Consider the following 15847-nt stretch of genomic DNA (forward strand, 5'->3'; position numbering starts at 1 on the left):
ACTGAATACACTGGAAAAAGTTTCCAGGCTTTACTCATTAAAAATGGGATCAGACATGAAACATCAGCACCTTACTCTTCTCACCATTTTAGGACCTACTCAGCCAGGGTTCCAAGTGAGCTGAGTCAAGCTGAGTTGAGCCGAAATGTGATGTAAACGCCGTGCAGGCCACTGATTGGACAGGGAGCAATGACACATGAGAGCGACTCCTGCACAAAAACCAAACCCGGTATTAAAAAAAACTTGGCAAAATGGAAAAATGGCAAGCAAACCGGTACCGTGGTCAAATGAAGAGGTGGAGACTTTTCTGTGCTTGGTGTCGGCCCAAAGAATCCAGAGGGAGCTGGACGGTGCACCGCCTTGCTATGATGACTCCACCCACAGTGAGCTGGTACTCAATTGTAATGGAAAACCACCTAAACCGTGTCGAGGCGAGTAGAGTCGAGCCGAGTAGGTACTAGTGGAAAAGGGGCAAGAGTGTTGATGATCAGTCTTGTTCTTCAGATAACTAATGTTTCCCCTTGTCTCTGTGTGAGTGTGTGTGAATGGTTGATGTGTGTTTTTCCAAGTGCGTGCTCTGTCTTTTATTGACCCAGGTCATCATGGTGTTGGTGGTTGTGTGGCTCAGGTCCCTGGCTGCTCCAGTACATCTGGCTCCCCTCGGCATCCTCATTCCTCATCCGCCAACTGTTTTTTACATTACTTCTTTTATATTATACATATATATCTTTTGTTGTTTTGTTTTCTGTGCTTACAACATCCATTGCACGTCTGTCCGTCCTGGGGAGGGATTCCTTCTCTGTTGCTCCCCTGAAGTTTCTTCCTATATTTCTCCCTGCTAAAGGTTTTTTTTTTTTTTTATGGAGTTGGTCCTCATCCGATGTGAGGGTCTAAGGACAGAGGATGTTGTATTAAAGCCCTTTGAGACAAATTTTTAATTTGTGATTCTGGGCTATATAAATAAATAAAATTGAATTGAATTTAACAAAAAAAAAAAAGGCACAAGTAACAAAAAGTTGTGTTACAGGAAATGTGATGAGAACGTGGGTATACAAGCGTACAGTGATGCGGAGTGGGCTGCTGATGTTAATGACAGATGAAGTACAACTGGTTATTGTGTAAGCCTAATCAAGGGTGGCACTTTAGTGTCATGGAAGACCAAAAAGCAACCCACTGTAGCATTGCCCACTTGGGAGGCAGAGTATATTGCTCTAGCCGCAACCATTACAGTGTGTGAGGTACAGTCTCTGTACCTCACACAACTTTTAGAGGGTATTGATAAAGTTGTATGAGGACAACCAAGGTACAATTGCCTTAGCCAAGAACCCTGTGTCCAGAACAGAGGTGTAAACATGTGGACATAAAGTACCACTTCATAAGATCTACTGTGAATGATGGGAAAGTACTTTTAGAGTATTGTCCAACTGACCAGATGATAGCAGATGTAATGACCAAACCTGCAACCAAGTTTAAGTTGATTAAGTTTGCTAAGTTTATGTTTGGAGATTAACTGAGAAAAAAAAGTGCCATTTTTGATTTAATGTAATAATGTGAGAGCAAGTGGGGGTGTTGAGATGATGCTCTCAATTATTAATTCTTTGTTGTTTATTTTGTATTTATGAATGGGCAAACCTAATGTTATGTGTTGGATTGATTGATGGACACTAATTGATTTTTTTTTTTTTTTTTTCAATTCAATTCAATTTTATTTATTTATATAGCACAGAATCACCCGTTTTTTATTTCAAGTATCCTCTGTTTAAGTTTGGTGTTTTCTATTTCACTGTCTGGGTTCACAATGCAGTGCCGCTGTATAGCCTTACTCCGCCAACAGGGGGCATTTGTGCTTCAGCACGATACGGAGCAACTGGGCCTAATGTGAGTAGGCCCTAACACGGAAGTCACCACTGGAGGGTGCACTTGGAGCATTTAGTATGTTAGCTGGACCCAGCATGCAGCTGTTAGACATGTAATAATTCGGGTGTGTTTGATTTTTGTGTCACTTTTCATTAAACCAGTGGTTGGTAGATGCGACCTGTTTTTAACCATGCTGAGGCACAATAATCCAAACCTTAACCCGTAATTATGTGAACCTTAATTGTACTGCATTGTTGAACATTGTTCTACTAACTGATAGCCCAGGCCCAGGTGCAACCACACCCCACGTATGTTTTCCACAATGTATCACAACAAAGGTCACAACCAAGGACCACCACTTGCTCACTCGATCTCAAAATTATGACACCCAAATATACATATTCACTAAACCTGATATGACTTGACATTGCTTGTTTGATATCAAAATATGAATGTAGCACAATTTTCTGAAACCAAGCTGTTCAGAGACAGAGGATATTTTGATTGGCACTGGCTCATCTATCTATAAAACAAATAACTTATAAACCTACAGTACCCATTTGCAGGATTCCTGTACAGTATCTCCTTCCTCTCTGGTTGATAATCTTGGTGTCACATTTGACAGTCAGCTTTCATTTGAAACACATCAAAAACATAACCAAAATTTCCTTTTCCTCCCACCTCTGCAATATTTTTAAATATCAGACCACTTTTGTCACTGTCCAATGCTGAAAAGTGAGTTCATGCTTTTGTCAACTCCAGGCTTCATTACTGTAATGCATTCCCTTTTGGTCTCCCATCAAATGTCATCAGTAAACTTCAGTATATTCAAACTGTACTTTCCCACATTTATGCTGGCCATGGACATTTATGCTGATTTCTTTTGGCTGCATGATAATGAAAAACATGAGTTGTGCTTCAGGAATGGACCCTTTTTTGTAGCCAATTTTATTTCCCAAACTTGGGAGAGAAGGCAAGCTGTATTATACTCTGTAGTTCTTCAAATTAAATGAAACATTCAGAAATGTTTTGAACTCTGCAGCTGTGTTGTTGGTGTCTTACACACCCACGTGTGTATGGCACAAAAATATAAGATAATCAGTCACTCTGTCACTCTAACTCTAACCCTAACCCTAACCACAACAACACCCACTCCCACCCATACCCACCCAAATACAAATACAAAGCCAGTGTGGCATCTGACAGAAACTTAAGCAGCTAAAACTGCACATCATCTTTTTTTTTTTTTTTTTTTTTTAGAATTTTTTTAAAACCTACCTTTTCAAAAAAAGATCTGTAGCTTACCACAAGTAGTTTTTGATTTGGCCACTGTTTGTACCTTCACCTCTGAAGTGTTATATATTTTGTTGTGTTATTGTTTTTCTCTCTCTCTCTCTCTCTCTCTCTCTCTCTCTCTCTCTCTCTCTCTCACTCTCACTCTCACTCTCTCCCTCTCTCTTTCTCTGTCATGCTGTAAATCTGCTCACTATTCTGGATTTTTATACTATGATGTTCTTGGTTTTTGCTCTTTTTAACTTATAGGGCTCTAGTTTCACAGACCGGGCGAGGCGGAGGTGCAGCGCACCTGCACTTCGCCAACTGGGTGTGGCCAGGTGGATTTTGCAAGTTTGGCACGCTGTGCGCGCTGGCGCAAGTACTCCACCGTCCCTCCTACCGGCGGAAGGGAGGAGAGGAGGCGTGGAGTGGGTTTGACACAGCCGATTCACTTTAAACCAATCAAATGAGCCCCTGTCCTCGCCTTTAAAATGCTCTGTGCGAAGGCGTAATGAGTTTACACAATTAACATGGTGAAAGAGAACAGCAGCAACACACACTCAGGACAATGAGGCCAGTCTTGGCTGCTGGAATGTTGCTGGAGCTACCTGCCATCCATCTATCCACCCATCCATCCATCCATGTATCTATCCTTTTCTATCCATCTATCCATTTGTCTTCCTCAGTCCCCTGTCTTTCCATTACCTACCTGCCTCGCATCTCTCTTTTTCCAGCTCTCTCACCGTCTGTTAAAGTTATTGAATTTTACGAGCAAATATAAATGTAACTGTGAATCCCCCGTTTTTAATGTTTTTAATGTTTTTACCTCAAAGGATAATCCTTTCCACCTTCATATAAATGCATGTTTGTTTTGCAACTTTTGACTCCATCACTTACTGATGCAACAAAACACAAAGACTAAAACAAAATCCGGTTCGTGGAAGCTTTTACATTCGCTGTTCTACATGCCCAGTGTCTGGCAAGGAACTGATGCATTTTACATTTTCGATTGGTGTGGAATATTTATATATATGGAAGAAGAACTAGGTAGTAAACAAGAGCAGCGACCGACACCATGACTGGAAAAAAGACATCACCGTACTGGACACATTGTTTGACTGACAGGTGATCAGGTTGGGTTTCCATTACACTGCCAAACGGTGTCAATCTCCTTTGATCTGACATCAGTTGTGACGGGACAGTCGATATGGAGATAAATTTATGTGCTGATTGAGATAGTAGCATTGAATAGTGGTTTTTGTGGGTATTTATAGCATTGTTAATGTGCCTGACATTCTGGACACCTGCCTGTGAGGTTCTGGTGACATGTGCGCACTGTGCGCCGGTCAGCCAAACTCCCACTACACCAGCTGTGCTCAGTCTGTGCTGAAAGTAGACATGGTTTCAGATTGCAAGCTTTGAGCGCACCTCGGCCAAGCCTTTTGGCACGAAACTGTCACTGTGCCAAGCTGAATTCATTATTGGTACAAATGCATATCGTCACATTCATTGAATGCCTCCACAAGGACAGTTTGTTTGATATATTTAGCACCTGTGGAGTCCCTGCATTCTTTGGTCTAGTGCACCCCAGCATTTTCCTTCAGTCTGCAGTAACATGTCCCTGTGGTAGGCTCACCAGTACTAACCAGCAGTAGTTAATTTATAATGCTTAGAACATGATATGTAATTTACTGTTTATGCTAATACTTGAATGGTGATCCCTGTCTTGTGAACTGGGTTAATTTGTGTTGAATGTAGCGTGAGATAATGTTCACGCAGTTAACCAGAACCTGTGGCTAATGTACAACAAAAATTGCAACTGTACAACTTGCTAACTAGTGTAGCTATTTTTATGTTTTACTTTTTTTTTTTTTTTTTAATTTGTGATCATTTTGACTTACCATTCTAAAATATAGCTTTCTGTGTGTGTATTACTGTTGGAACTGTTGCTTCTGCCAGGGTTTTAACAACTGTTTTGTCCTGCTTGCTTGTCTCTAACATGTGCTTCTGTTTTTTGTTGTTTTGCATGTTACTGTCCATATATGGTCTATGGTGTGCTACTGTGTGTGTTCTAGGGTGATATATGCGCTTTTATTGTTGGTGTGTTTGCTCTGCTATAGTCTGTTATTGTTTGCATATCTTTGTGTTATTGTAGCTCTTATTGTAGCTCTTGAGTTACTTATGTAGTTTTTAATGCCTGTAAAACATGCATTTTAATTTTTGTAATTTTAGGCTGCCTTTAAAAGTTCTGGCCAGGGAAAGCAGAAGAAAATAGCCTCTCCGGCTAACTCTGACTCAGTTACAGTTAAACTGTTGCTTGGTGTGTATTGTCCCTGAAAAATAAACCAATAAATAAATCAGTGCACAGTGACAAGACAATAAATGGCTGGAAGAGGCCAAAAAGACAGCAGACTCATACTTGTTTTTCATCACATGAGATGACCATTACCACTGTATTTGCACCCCAACCAGAGGAAGCAGAAACATTCTGTACCAGTACAGTAAGAAATACAGAGCCACTTTGTCCCTATGGAACCCTAAGATTACTAAAGTCAACCATAGCTGATAGGATGTAGCTGCAAAGCCCCAGCAGTCATAAAACCATATGTAGTATGCTATAGCATGAAATGAAGATGAAGACTCAGTATAGTCCCTCATTAATTTAAAAAGTACACATGTATTTTATTTCATTTTATTTATATAAGCAAGCAAGTTCATGTTTTTACAAATGGAAAAAATGCCACTGTCAGCCCAAGCTGTTGGCAGAGATATGTATAAAAACTGAGGAGTGATTCAGATACAGCCTGCTACTAAGCAACCAGAGTGAAGTACAAAAAGTCCAGAGTACTATGAAGAGAGAAAAACTACTCCCTACGTCCAAAATGTCCAACCTCTCCCCTGACATAATGCATGGATTTGACTTGATGATGGTCAGTTTAAGGTCATCCACTGACATCAGCTTTTAGATCTGCAGGTCAGCTAATGGTAATGGTATGAGAGCTGAATTTATGTAGGCACAAGGAATCTTATTTTCCATTCTGTGTAATACACAGTTGATTTTTTTTTTTTTTTTTTTTTTTTTTTTTTTACATAGCTGTATAAACACAGAAAAATGTATGATTTCATCTAATTACACAAGGATGGATCAAATCTGTCTCAATCAGATTTTATGTCATTTTAATACAAACTTTTTCTAATATGTGGTCAGTATTCTAAACCTTGTCGTTAATGCCTCTAGTGGGGATTATGGAATGATGTGGCTAATCCATGTTCTGCCCTGGTCAGTGGGTAGACAGTGAGGACGCAGGATTAATACAGGTCAATACGGATACTCATTTTCACAACAAGAAATTCATCAAGACTAAATGAGTTGCAAGACACAATCAACTTTAACAGAATAAAACAAAAAGCCCACATCCTCTCTCTGGCTTCATTTCCACAGGAACAGAATCCTGTGGAAATTGAACACTTGGGCTAAATTCAACAAACATACCCTGATAAAAATACAGTGTCAACTCCTACAGCCAAACCCAAACCCAAACAGGTTGAATTTCATCCAGCAATCCTAAATGTCCAAGAGAGGAGCGAGATGTTAGCGGTGTTGGGCACAGGATAATGGGTGTCCAGAGCAATACATTACACCACATCTGCAAATCAGTTTCATTAAAATAAACAATAAAGAAAAATTTTGCTACTTCTTAAGATCTACAATCACAAATTCATGCACTTGTCAGCCAGAAATTGTTTGTGGGTATGACTTGTTGTTTACTTTTAGATTCACCAAACAACTATAATATACTGCTCTGGTGGTATACAACTTAGCAAGCTAGCCAGCTTAGCAACACTGTTAGCAACAGGAACTGCAATACTGCACACTGAAAAAATAGACAGGAACAAAACAGCAGAACAATGCCAGTGTAAAATTATGACCATTGAATGCATAACCATGCCACAAAGTACAACGAGTTTAACTGGCTCTTATACCTACATATACAAGTATTTATCATTATTGTTAATTCATTCATTATCATCATTATTTTTTCTCCATTTTATCACCAGTGCTGCAGGACTATACACAGGTCCCACACTGGGGATCCCAATGCATTTACACACCAAGAATAAGAGAGTTCACAATGGGTCAATAAGTGCACAAAAACTTTTTTTTTTTTTTTTTTTTTTTAATCTGAGATAATAACACTGACATGACATGTCCATTGTCAGGCAAAAAAAATGATAAAATACTGTTACTGCAAAACTAGACCCTCAATACTGACCGTACTTAGGCAATGCTGCCAAACGTCACAGGTCTGGAGAAGTGCCCCTTTATTAACCCTCTTACTACTTTTTTCCTTTAAATGATATATTCAGCTGCATTTACACAGCAAAAACCAAAAAAAACCAAAAAAAAATCTGATGTTAACTTTCCGGCACAGATGTGGTTTTGTCAAGGTTCTCTGATTGGGGACAAACTGTTTGGAGATTGATTTCTCCCATGCTAGACCAAATTTGGACAACATTAATGTAAAATCAGAATTCTTGTTCTTGTTTAAACAGCCACTGGATGTTTTGTAAGTTAGATTTAGTCAAGCGCCTTCATCTGTCAATGTGGGATTTATCTTAGTATATTGTAAGGCCTGTTACATAGTCTGGCAAAGAAGGGTGATGCAAGAACTGTTTTTTGTGTTCTTGCACAGCAAATGTGGAGCTGAAAATTTGCAATACAACGCAAACATCTATTATAATGTCACTAGTTTCTGGTTGGTGTGCTAAATAAAAATTGCCGGTGAACAGCAGCTTCCATCGAAGAGGAAGATGTCATCTTGTATGGTGCTGTTTAAACAAATGGCAGCGGGGGCAGATTTTGAAGAGAAACTGGCGGGAATTAATTTGTACCATCTCTGTGGCTAAACTCTTTTTGGTGGCAACAGAGCATAAAGTATGTAAAGCACACATTTCTCTGCAGTAACGTTTTCTTTTCTTTTTTTTTTTTTCCAAAAAAAATCTCCAGCATAACACAGCCTTTGTTTCCGCTGTGGGAAAAATATGTATAACCTCAGACTGAACCTACAGGAGTCAATTTACATGCATGTACTTGGGTATGCATTCTTCCGCACACAATGTAACATAACTAAGCCTCACAGGTTACTTCTCAAATTACAGCCCTTCTTAGGCCTTGAAAATTGAAATATGATTTGAGCATGGGTTTGAATCATATTCTATCCACTGTTATCTACTACTAGCTAAAACTATGACTGGAGTAACAGGTTGCCAGATTTTATCCAGCCAAAGATTTTCTGACCTGAGCTGATGCGAGCACATGTGCAATGAACTTAAGTCTCATGCACTTTACTTACCACTGCTGCTGACTTATTTATTTATTATGTATAGTACTTTTTTTGTTTGTTTGTTTGTTTTTACAATTTTAGCCATGATTGATTTATAACCTCTGCTTTTACCCCGTCTTGTCTGTTTTTTTTATTTGTTTGTTTGTTTTTTATCCTGTCTGTCTTGTTTTGCTATCTTGTCTTGTCTTGTTTTGACTTGTTTTTTTAATTGCTGCTGAGAGAGTGCCAACTGAATTTCATTGCGTAACCACAATGACAATAAACTTCCTTATGTCCTTAATTTATCTCTAATTCTTTCTGACCCCGTTTTTATGTTTTATGGCTCTTCACATGGGAAAACACCAATTAGATCAAGCTTTGGTGCAGACTTGTGATCAGTTTTTATATTTAACATGATTATGTGGTCACATAATTCTATTGTCAGAAGCTTTAGATATGCACTGATGTCAGGGCTGCCAGGTCTGGTTAAACAGTACCATACTGTGTATAGAGACAAAGTTTGACTTACATACCAGATGCCAGGGGTCTGAGCGTAGTCTTTGTGGCACAGATTTGTTTTTCTTTTTTATGTTTAGAGAAGAAAAGGTCAAATGGAGTCTGATTTTTCCTCTCATTTGGACAGCCACTATACCTTCAGATCTGTGCCACAAGGAAATAAACATCTTTTGAGTCTGTGTAAATGCAACCCTTTTTTGGTAGCAATGCCTGGGACATGCAATGCCTGGGACTGCACTACTTCCCAAATTACTTCTACTTCCTCCCAAACTCTGTAACCAATCCTCTTCTCGACTGCTCACCTTATGTTTCACATATATGTATAATATCTTTGTACAGAGTTACATAGCTACAGTGCTGAATACTGCCCACAGAATGAACATTTAACTGTTTTTCTACTTTAAATGATTATTTTACAATTAAAAAATTTAAAAGATTAAAATACCATGTTATTGGCAAAGAGAGAAAAGACTTATGGCTCAAGATGATTGTATTTGTGGAGGGACTGTGCATGTGAATGTATGTGGATGTGTGTGCTTTTATGTGTGTAGTCTCATCAAATCAAACCATATGACATAATATCGTAAAATCATCACTATCACTGTCATCATAAACATCAACACATCTCTAGTGGTAGATAGATAATGATTGATACGTTTCATCACAACTATAAGATGAGTCAACATAAAGCGTAAAATGCAATTAAACCTAAAGGAGTAGTACATCCATTTTGGAAAATGTGATATTATTTCACTTACCAACTAGGTAGGACAGTATTGGTGGTATCTTCCTCCCTTCATCTACCTTCCTTCATCACTATTACTGAATGCCGGATACTGGCTGGTTGCTCCAAATAATAACCATTAACAGTTAGGTGGACTTCAGGTAACATTCTTAAAAATTACTTAATGGACTGAAACTGTTGAACAAAGTGTATTTACCAGAGTTTGATGATGTGTTGCTGAATATTGGAGAAAGTTGTTATTTTTGTCCTCCAGTATGCACACATGTTCAATGAAGAAAACAAAAGAGCAAACTCAAGCAATCTACTTACAGCTCTGTGGTGGCTAATGCTGCTCTGATGTGAAGTGATAAAGGAAGTGAAGAAGTTACCAAATATTTCCTGATGTCAATAAAAGGAGGGGAAATAAAATAAATATAAATAAATAAATAAATACATACATAAATAAATACACAAAACATAAAATACAGTAATAAACAGTAATTTGAGCAATGTAAGTGCCGTTACTGTCCTAAATTACAACTAGGAGGTAGATGAAATATCTAATTTTAACTTTTAAATACAAAATCCAACATCTTCTACCACATGCCATTTTGTAGATTTTGTTCCAGAAATTTGTTTGTTTGTAAAAATATGAACATAATTTACATCTATAATCTATCTGTAAATGCCACCATTGATAAGTTAATCGTTAGTATCAGTATTTTGATAATATATTTTTCATAAAATATAATAAAAATTATTTGATTCATATAAGATTGAAGTGCAAACCATATTTAACCTTAGAACCCCACAAAAAATCCAAAACAAAGCAACAAGAGGGAATAGGAAAACAGGTATTTTAAAATCCAGTGAGACGACTGGTGTGAGTGAGTGAGTGAGTGTGTGCGTGCGCGCGTGCGTGCGTGCGTGTGTGTGTGTGTGTGCGTGCATGCGTGCACATGTGCAGAACCACTACGAAACTGTAGAATGCTTACACAAAAAATGTGAAGTGCCCTCTGCCTGGTATCACCAAATGGTGTATGAATATCACACCAATTTGTTAAGTCATTTCATGTGTTTTCACTATGCATTTTTTTTTTTTTTTTTTTGGTCATTAAGCACTGCTTAGTCCTCATTGACATCTTTTGTGAAGAGCTGGTGTGTTCGGGTGACGTAGCATAAAGAGCAAAAAAGTCCAAGGATGAGGTGTTTGGGCTGGACACAGAAAGACAGGACTTCCATGCATGTAACGGCCAAAACTGTAATTACTACCATTAATGTAACAACTGCCAATAACGTGATCAATTTTCTGTTCTTGGTGTAGCACAAGTCAATAATGTCATAACTGGACTCACCAACCAATTAATAAAAATCCCAGTTGACACAGTTAAGTGTTTTGTCAACCATAGTGTAAGGGCCAAGTGGTGGGAATACTTTTATTCGTTTTTTATCTGTAATTGCTACGAATCAATAACATCATTGGGACATTACAATAGTCGTTCACATCACATCACAATTTTCAGCTCCACAGTAAGTGTAGTTAATACATCATTGGCTGCTACAATGCAAGAGACCGGAATTTGATTCCTCTGACAACAAAGTATTTTAAACCCATGACCATATACTAACCTTAACCAAGTATTTGTGACGGCTAACGTTTATGGAAGCAAGCTATAACTACCTGTAGTCAAAGCAAAACATAATGAAGGTTAAATATCGTTAACTTTAGGATCATGTAACAGATATGCACTATGGTGTTAAATGACATGCCATCTCTTCACAAAGGAAGTCTACAGGGAGTAAATGACATGTGAAAAGCAAAAAATTTTTAGTGATAACACTCAAAATGACCTCACAAGTGCCATGTCACATTACCCCTTCCCCTTAAAAGTCCCCCAATGCAAATTAACTACATATAAACAATAATAATAAAAAATGTGGCAAATTACCACAGTGAAAAAAATGATTGAAGAGACTGATGACACACTTTAGGAATACTTTGTGCTGCTGAAATGTGCTGTTTTTGTTTTTTTTTTTTTAAACAAGTCCCTGCCTCGGAGTAGGTACGCAGAATGGCCCTGAAAAACTCCTGGGTGGGGCTTGGGGTTTACTTGGTGCTGACTGGATACTCAAGGCAGGATGTGATGTCAACAGAAAGCGACTGCATCACCCCAGTCAAAATGGTCGCGCAATGATTACGTCATATCCAGAGCCCAGTAACTTTACAGGAGCCTTCCTTCTACTCCGCCCTCTCAGTGGAGACATGGCAGTTGAGACGGCTGAGCGAGGACATTCCTGTAGTAGTTCCTGCCCCCCAAATAGTACCAGGAACTTCTTCAGTGGAACCAGGCCTAAAGGAATACAAATTTCCCTGGGGGATATATATTTCCTTGTAACATCAATCATTATAATGTGGTGAAATGACACAAACAGCATGACCCCACCACACAACATTGTCCACACAACACCAACAATTCAGTCACATCTATATGTGTTTGTGTGTGTGTGTGTGTGTGTGTGTGTGTGTGTGTGTGTGTGTGAGGATTGTGTGTGACCTATGTGTAACCATGCAGGCTTTCCATTGAACTGAGAACTAGGATAAATCCAACTTCCTACATGAAAAAGTACAAAGGATCATCATTCAGAACTCCAGATGATCCATACATGACGGTCAACAATAAACAAACTCTGATTAGATTTTATATGAAAACACATTCAACTTCATCTTGTGTTCTCTGTAGTCTTTATTTTAGATGTTATAGATTTATAACAGCATGTTTGAATTGGATGAACAGTACTGGCACTAGCAGGGAAGATGACGAGCTATCCTTGCTAATGTTAGCTACTGTCATGGCTCTCCATAGCTCTAGATCTTGTCACTTTCTGTCTCTGGACTGATCAGTGTTTTCTTGTCTTGGTATCCATGTCAGATGCAAGGAACACTACGCTCAAGTTCCAAGTTGTTGGAAAAGTTGGAAAATCTGACAGTCAATGGAAAGCTACATAAAGTGTGTTATTGGAAGACTGTCCCATTGGTCAACTGTCCCAAGAAGTGACAAGAACATAAGACACCAAAATCTTCCATATGTCCACAGCTGATGAGTGCCTCCAGTGCTACATGCTAACACTTAAGCTCACACTATGCCAAGTATGCCAATAGTGACAACTAGATTTATAATACCGAGGCTTTGATATACATTCATTCATTCTTTCAAACTTTAGACAGTGCAAACCAAGCCATTTTATATTCTAAACACAGTTTTTCAGAGGTCAGGGTGGAGCAAGATTAGACACATTTCTGGGTTCTGGTGGAATGGTGTTTTAAACGTGAGAGATTTTGTGTAAACTATTGCAGAAAACTACTCTTACATTTCAACACATTGTCGTGTATTCTAAAGTTTTTGCAGTGAACATCAGAGACCCTGATCAACCAGGGACATATGGATAATTTTGTTGTCAGTGTTTTTATTACTAACAGGTAAGTGGACAAAAGGAACAATCAACTAAAATTTTAGATTCCTTTCAGCTCATGATGTGTGTCTGTATAGGATGTACGTGTCAACCTATTTCTGTCTTCTAATGTCACTGGGGTAATCAGGTTATGTGAGTTTGAGTGTCTGTGTATCAACTGATGTATGTATGTTTCTGTCCAGACAGTATGTACGTGTAGTTTTGTGGGTTGCATGTTTATGTGTAGGCATTGAGGCGTTCTTTGGAGCGTGTAGAGTGTATGTCATGCAGCTCCTGCTCCTCCTTAGACTTGATGTCTTCATACTTCTGCATCCGGCTTGCATCCTTCAGATAGCCCCAGTTAGCAGCTAATGCCATCAGGAAATGGACCTGAGAGAGGAGGAGAGAGGGGCAGGAAGAGGATAGTGAACAGAAATTGTAGAGTAGTACTTGGAGGCTAAAGTGCAGCATAACCCCATGGCTTTGTAACCTCACATTTAATTTATGTGACTTTACAATAAATTTTTAAACACTGTGGGGAAAATCTTATTGTATTAGTTTGTAAGATTTTGGCCATTCTTCCGGGTTTCAGGGTAGCAGAATCATAAACACCCAAATGACCATAATGCCTTGCACTACTCAGCACAGTCAAGTCCATCTCCACCCTCCGTCCTGCTGAAGGCCGACTGCTGAGTGGGTACGTGTTCTGCCAAAACGTACAAAAACATCAGAATTTTCCCAGAATTTCAGAAAATTCCAACTACATGGATTCCATGCCTTTGACATGGACCTTGGTGGTTAAAAATAATCTGAATGACCCACAGTCTTAGGGTAAAGATGTTTTATGGGTCAAAAGTTGAAAGGTTAACTGTCACTTTAAAGAAAGGTCAGCAGTGTCCAACATTAATTGTATAATACAAGGATACAAGGATACAAGGAAGTTTATTGGTCATTATACAACAGGTTGTATAATGAAATTAAAATGTGGTTCCCTCTTGATTGATTAATTGATTGTATAAAAAATAAAATTATTAAATATGGAGGAGTGCAGATGGTGCATTTAGTAGTCTCACAGCCTGAGGGAAGAAGCTGCTCTGTAGTCTGGTGGTATGGCAGTGGATACTCCTGTATCATTTGCCTGATGGCAGCAGGGTGAACAGGTGGTGGCTGGGGTGGGTGTTGTCTTTTAGGATCCTTTTGGCTCTGCGCAGGCACCTCACCTCCCCAATATCACTGATGCTTGGTAGATGGGTACCAATGATGTTTTGGGCAGTTTTAATCACTCATTGCAGAGTCTTCCTGTCCTGGGCCGTGCACATCCCATGCCAGTTTGTGATGTTTCCAGTCAGGTTGACAAGAACTTGCGTGGGAATTTTGCTTTCTTAAGTTTCCTTAAGAAATACAGCCGTTTCTGAGCTTTTTTAACCAGGGCAGAGATATGTGAAGTCCATGACAGGTTCTCTGTTATGTTGATTCCCAGGAACTTGAAACTGCTCACTTGCTCCACCTCATCTCCATTGATGTAGACAGGGTTGTGTGTCCTTGCCTCCTTCTTTCTAAAATCAACTATCAGCTCTTTGGTTTTGCTGACGTTGAGCAGTAGGTTGTTTTCTGTGCACCATTCTGCAAGATGGTTGATTTCCTCCCGATATGAAAACTCATCATTGTTGGAAATCCGGCCGATGATGGTGGTGTCATCTGCGAACTTCACAATAGAGTTCTCTCCATGTCGGTGGTTGCAGTCGTGGGTGTACGGCGTGAACAGGAGGGGGATGAGCACACAGCCCTGGGGCGCTCCGGTGTTGAGCACTAGAGTGGAGGAGGAGAGACTGCCAGTCCGAACTGACTGGGGTCTGTTTGTGAGGAAGTCCAGTATCCAGTTGCAGAGGGTAGTATTGATTCCCGGTGTTCAGTTTTCCAATCAGCTTCATGGGGGAGATTGTGTTGAAAGCTGAGCTGAAATCAACAAACAGCATTCTGGTGTAGGTGTTGCTTTTCTCAAGGTGAGTGAATGCATATGTATATGATACATATACATTGTGGAATATCCACAATGTATCTCTGACTTGTTGAGTGGAAGTGTGTTGAATGACTGTTACATATGACTACTGAAGCTATCTAGCATATTTTCAGGAGCAGGACCACACCACAACCACGCCTCTTCCGGCATCGCTTAAGTTCTCCTAACCTTTTCCTCCTCTGTCACTCTCGTATTCTGCGCGAGAACCGAGACCTGGCAACTTCGTGCCCTAAACTCAAAGCAGTCTGCGCCTTAACTTAACCTTACAACCTTTACTCAGCAGCCACTCACCTCACTCCAGCATGGACTTGGTTTCTCACTCTTTCGGATGACGACTTGTTTGACTGGGTTCAGGACGATCAGGCCTGAATCAGTCCATCATCATCATCGGACGATTCCTCCACATTCCTAAGCCTTCCTCCTCCAGCGAAGAGAGGCCGAAGCAAATAAGATCAGGCCATCGTAGGCACCGCCACCACTCTCCCACTCCATCGCCCCCGAAGACATCTCAAATTCCCTGCCATCAAGGCAACAACTCCGGCCTCACAACGTTTCCTCCTCTGTCACTCTCGTATTCTGCGCCCCTCCCTCTCACCCTGTTTTCTCTTCCTTCTCCTTTCCCATTCTTGCAAGGTCCTGAGGGGGTTCGTCATGCCTGGGAGCTACAGTGGATTCCCTAAT

General features: G+C 39.7%; 1 protein-coding gene across 1 annotated transcript in view; it reads right to left on the reverse strand.

Moving 5' to 3' along the window:
- Positions 1 to 5789: 5789 nt before the first annotated feature.
- gpm6ab (glycoprotein M6Ab) overlaps positions 5790 to 15847 on the reverse strand; it is a 107817-nt gene continuing 97759 nt past the window's right edge. The window contains exon 7 of the mRNA XM_030066108.1: positions 5790 to 13536. Within this exon, the coding sequence (XP_029921968.1) occupies positions 13384 to 13536 (153 nt within the window). The 3' untranslated portion in view covers positions 5790 to 13383. The remainder of the gene's footprint in view (positions 13537 to 15847) is intronic.

This window comes from Myripristis murdjan, chromosome 1 (assembly GCF_902150065.1).
Source record: "Myripristis murdjan chromosome 1, fMyrMur1.1, whole genome shotgun sequence".
Lineage (NCBI taxonomy): Eukaryota > Metazoa > Chordata > Actinopteri > Holocentriformes > Holocentridae > Myripristis > Myripristis murdjan.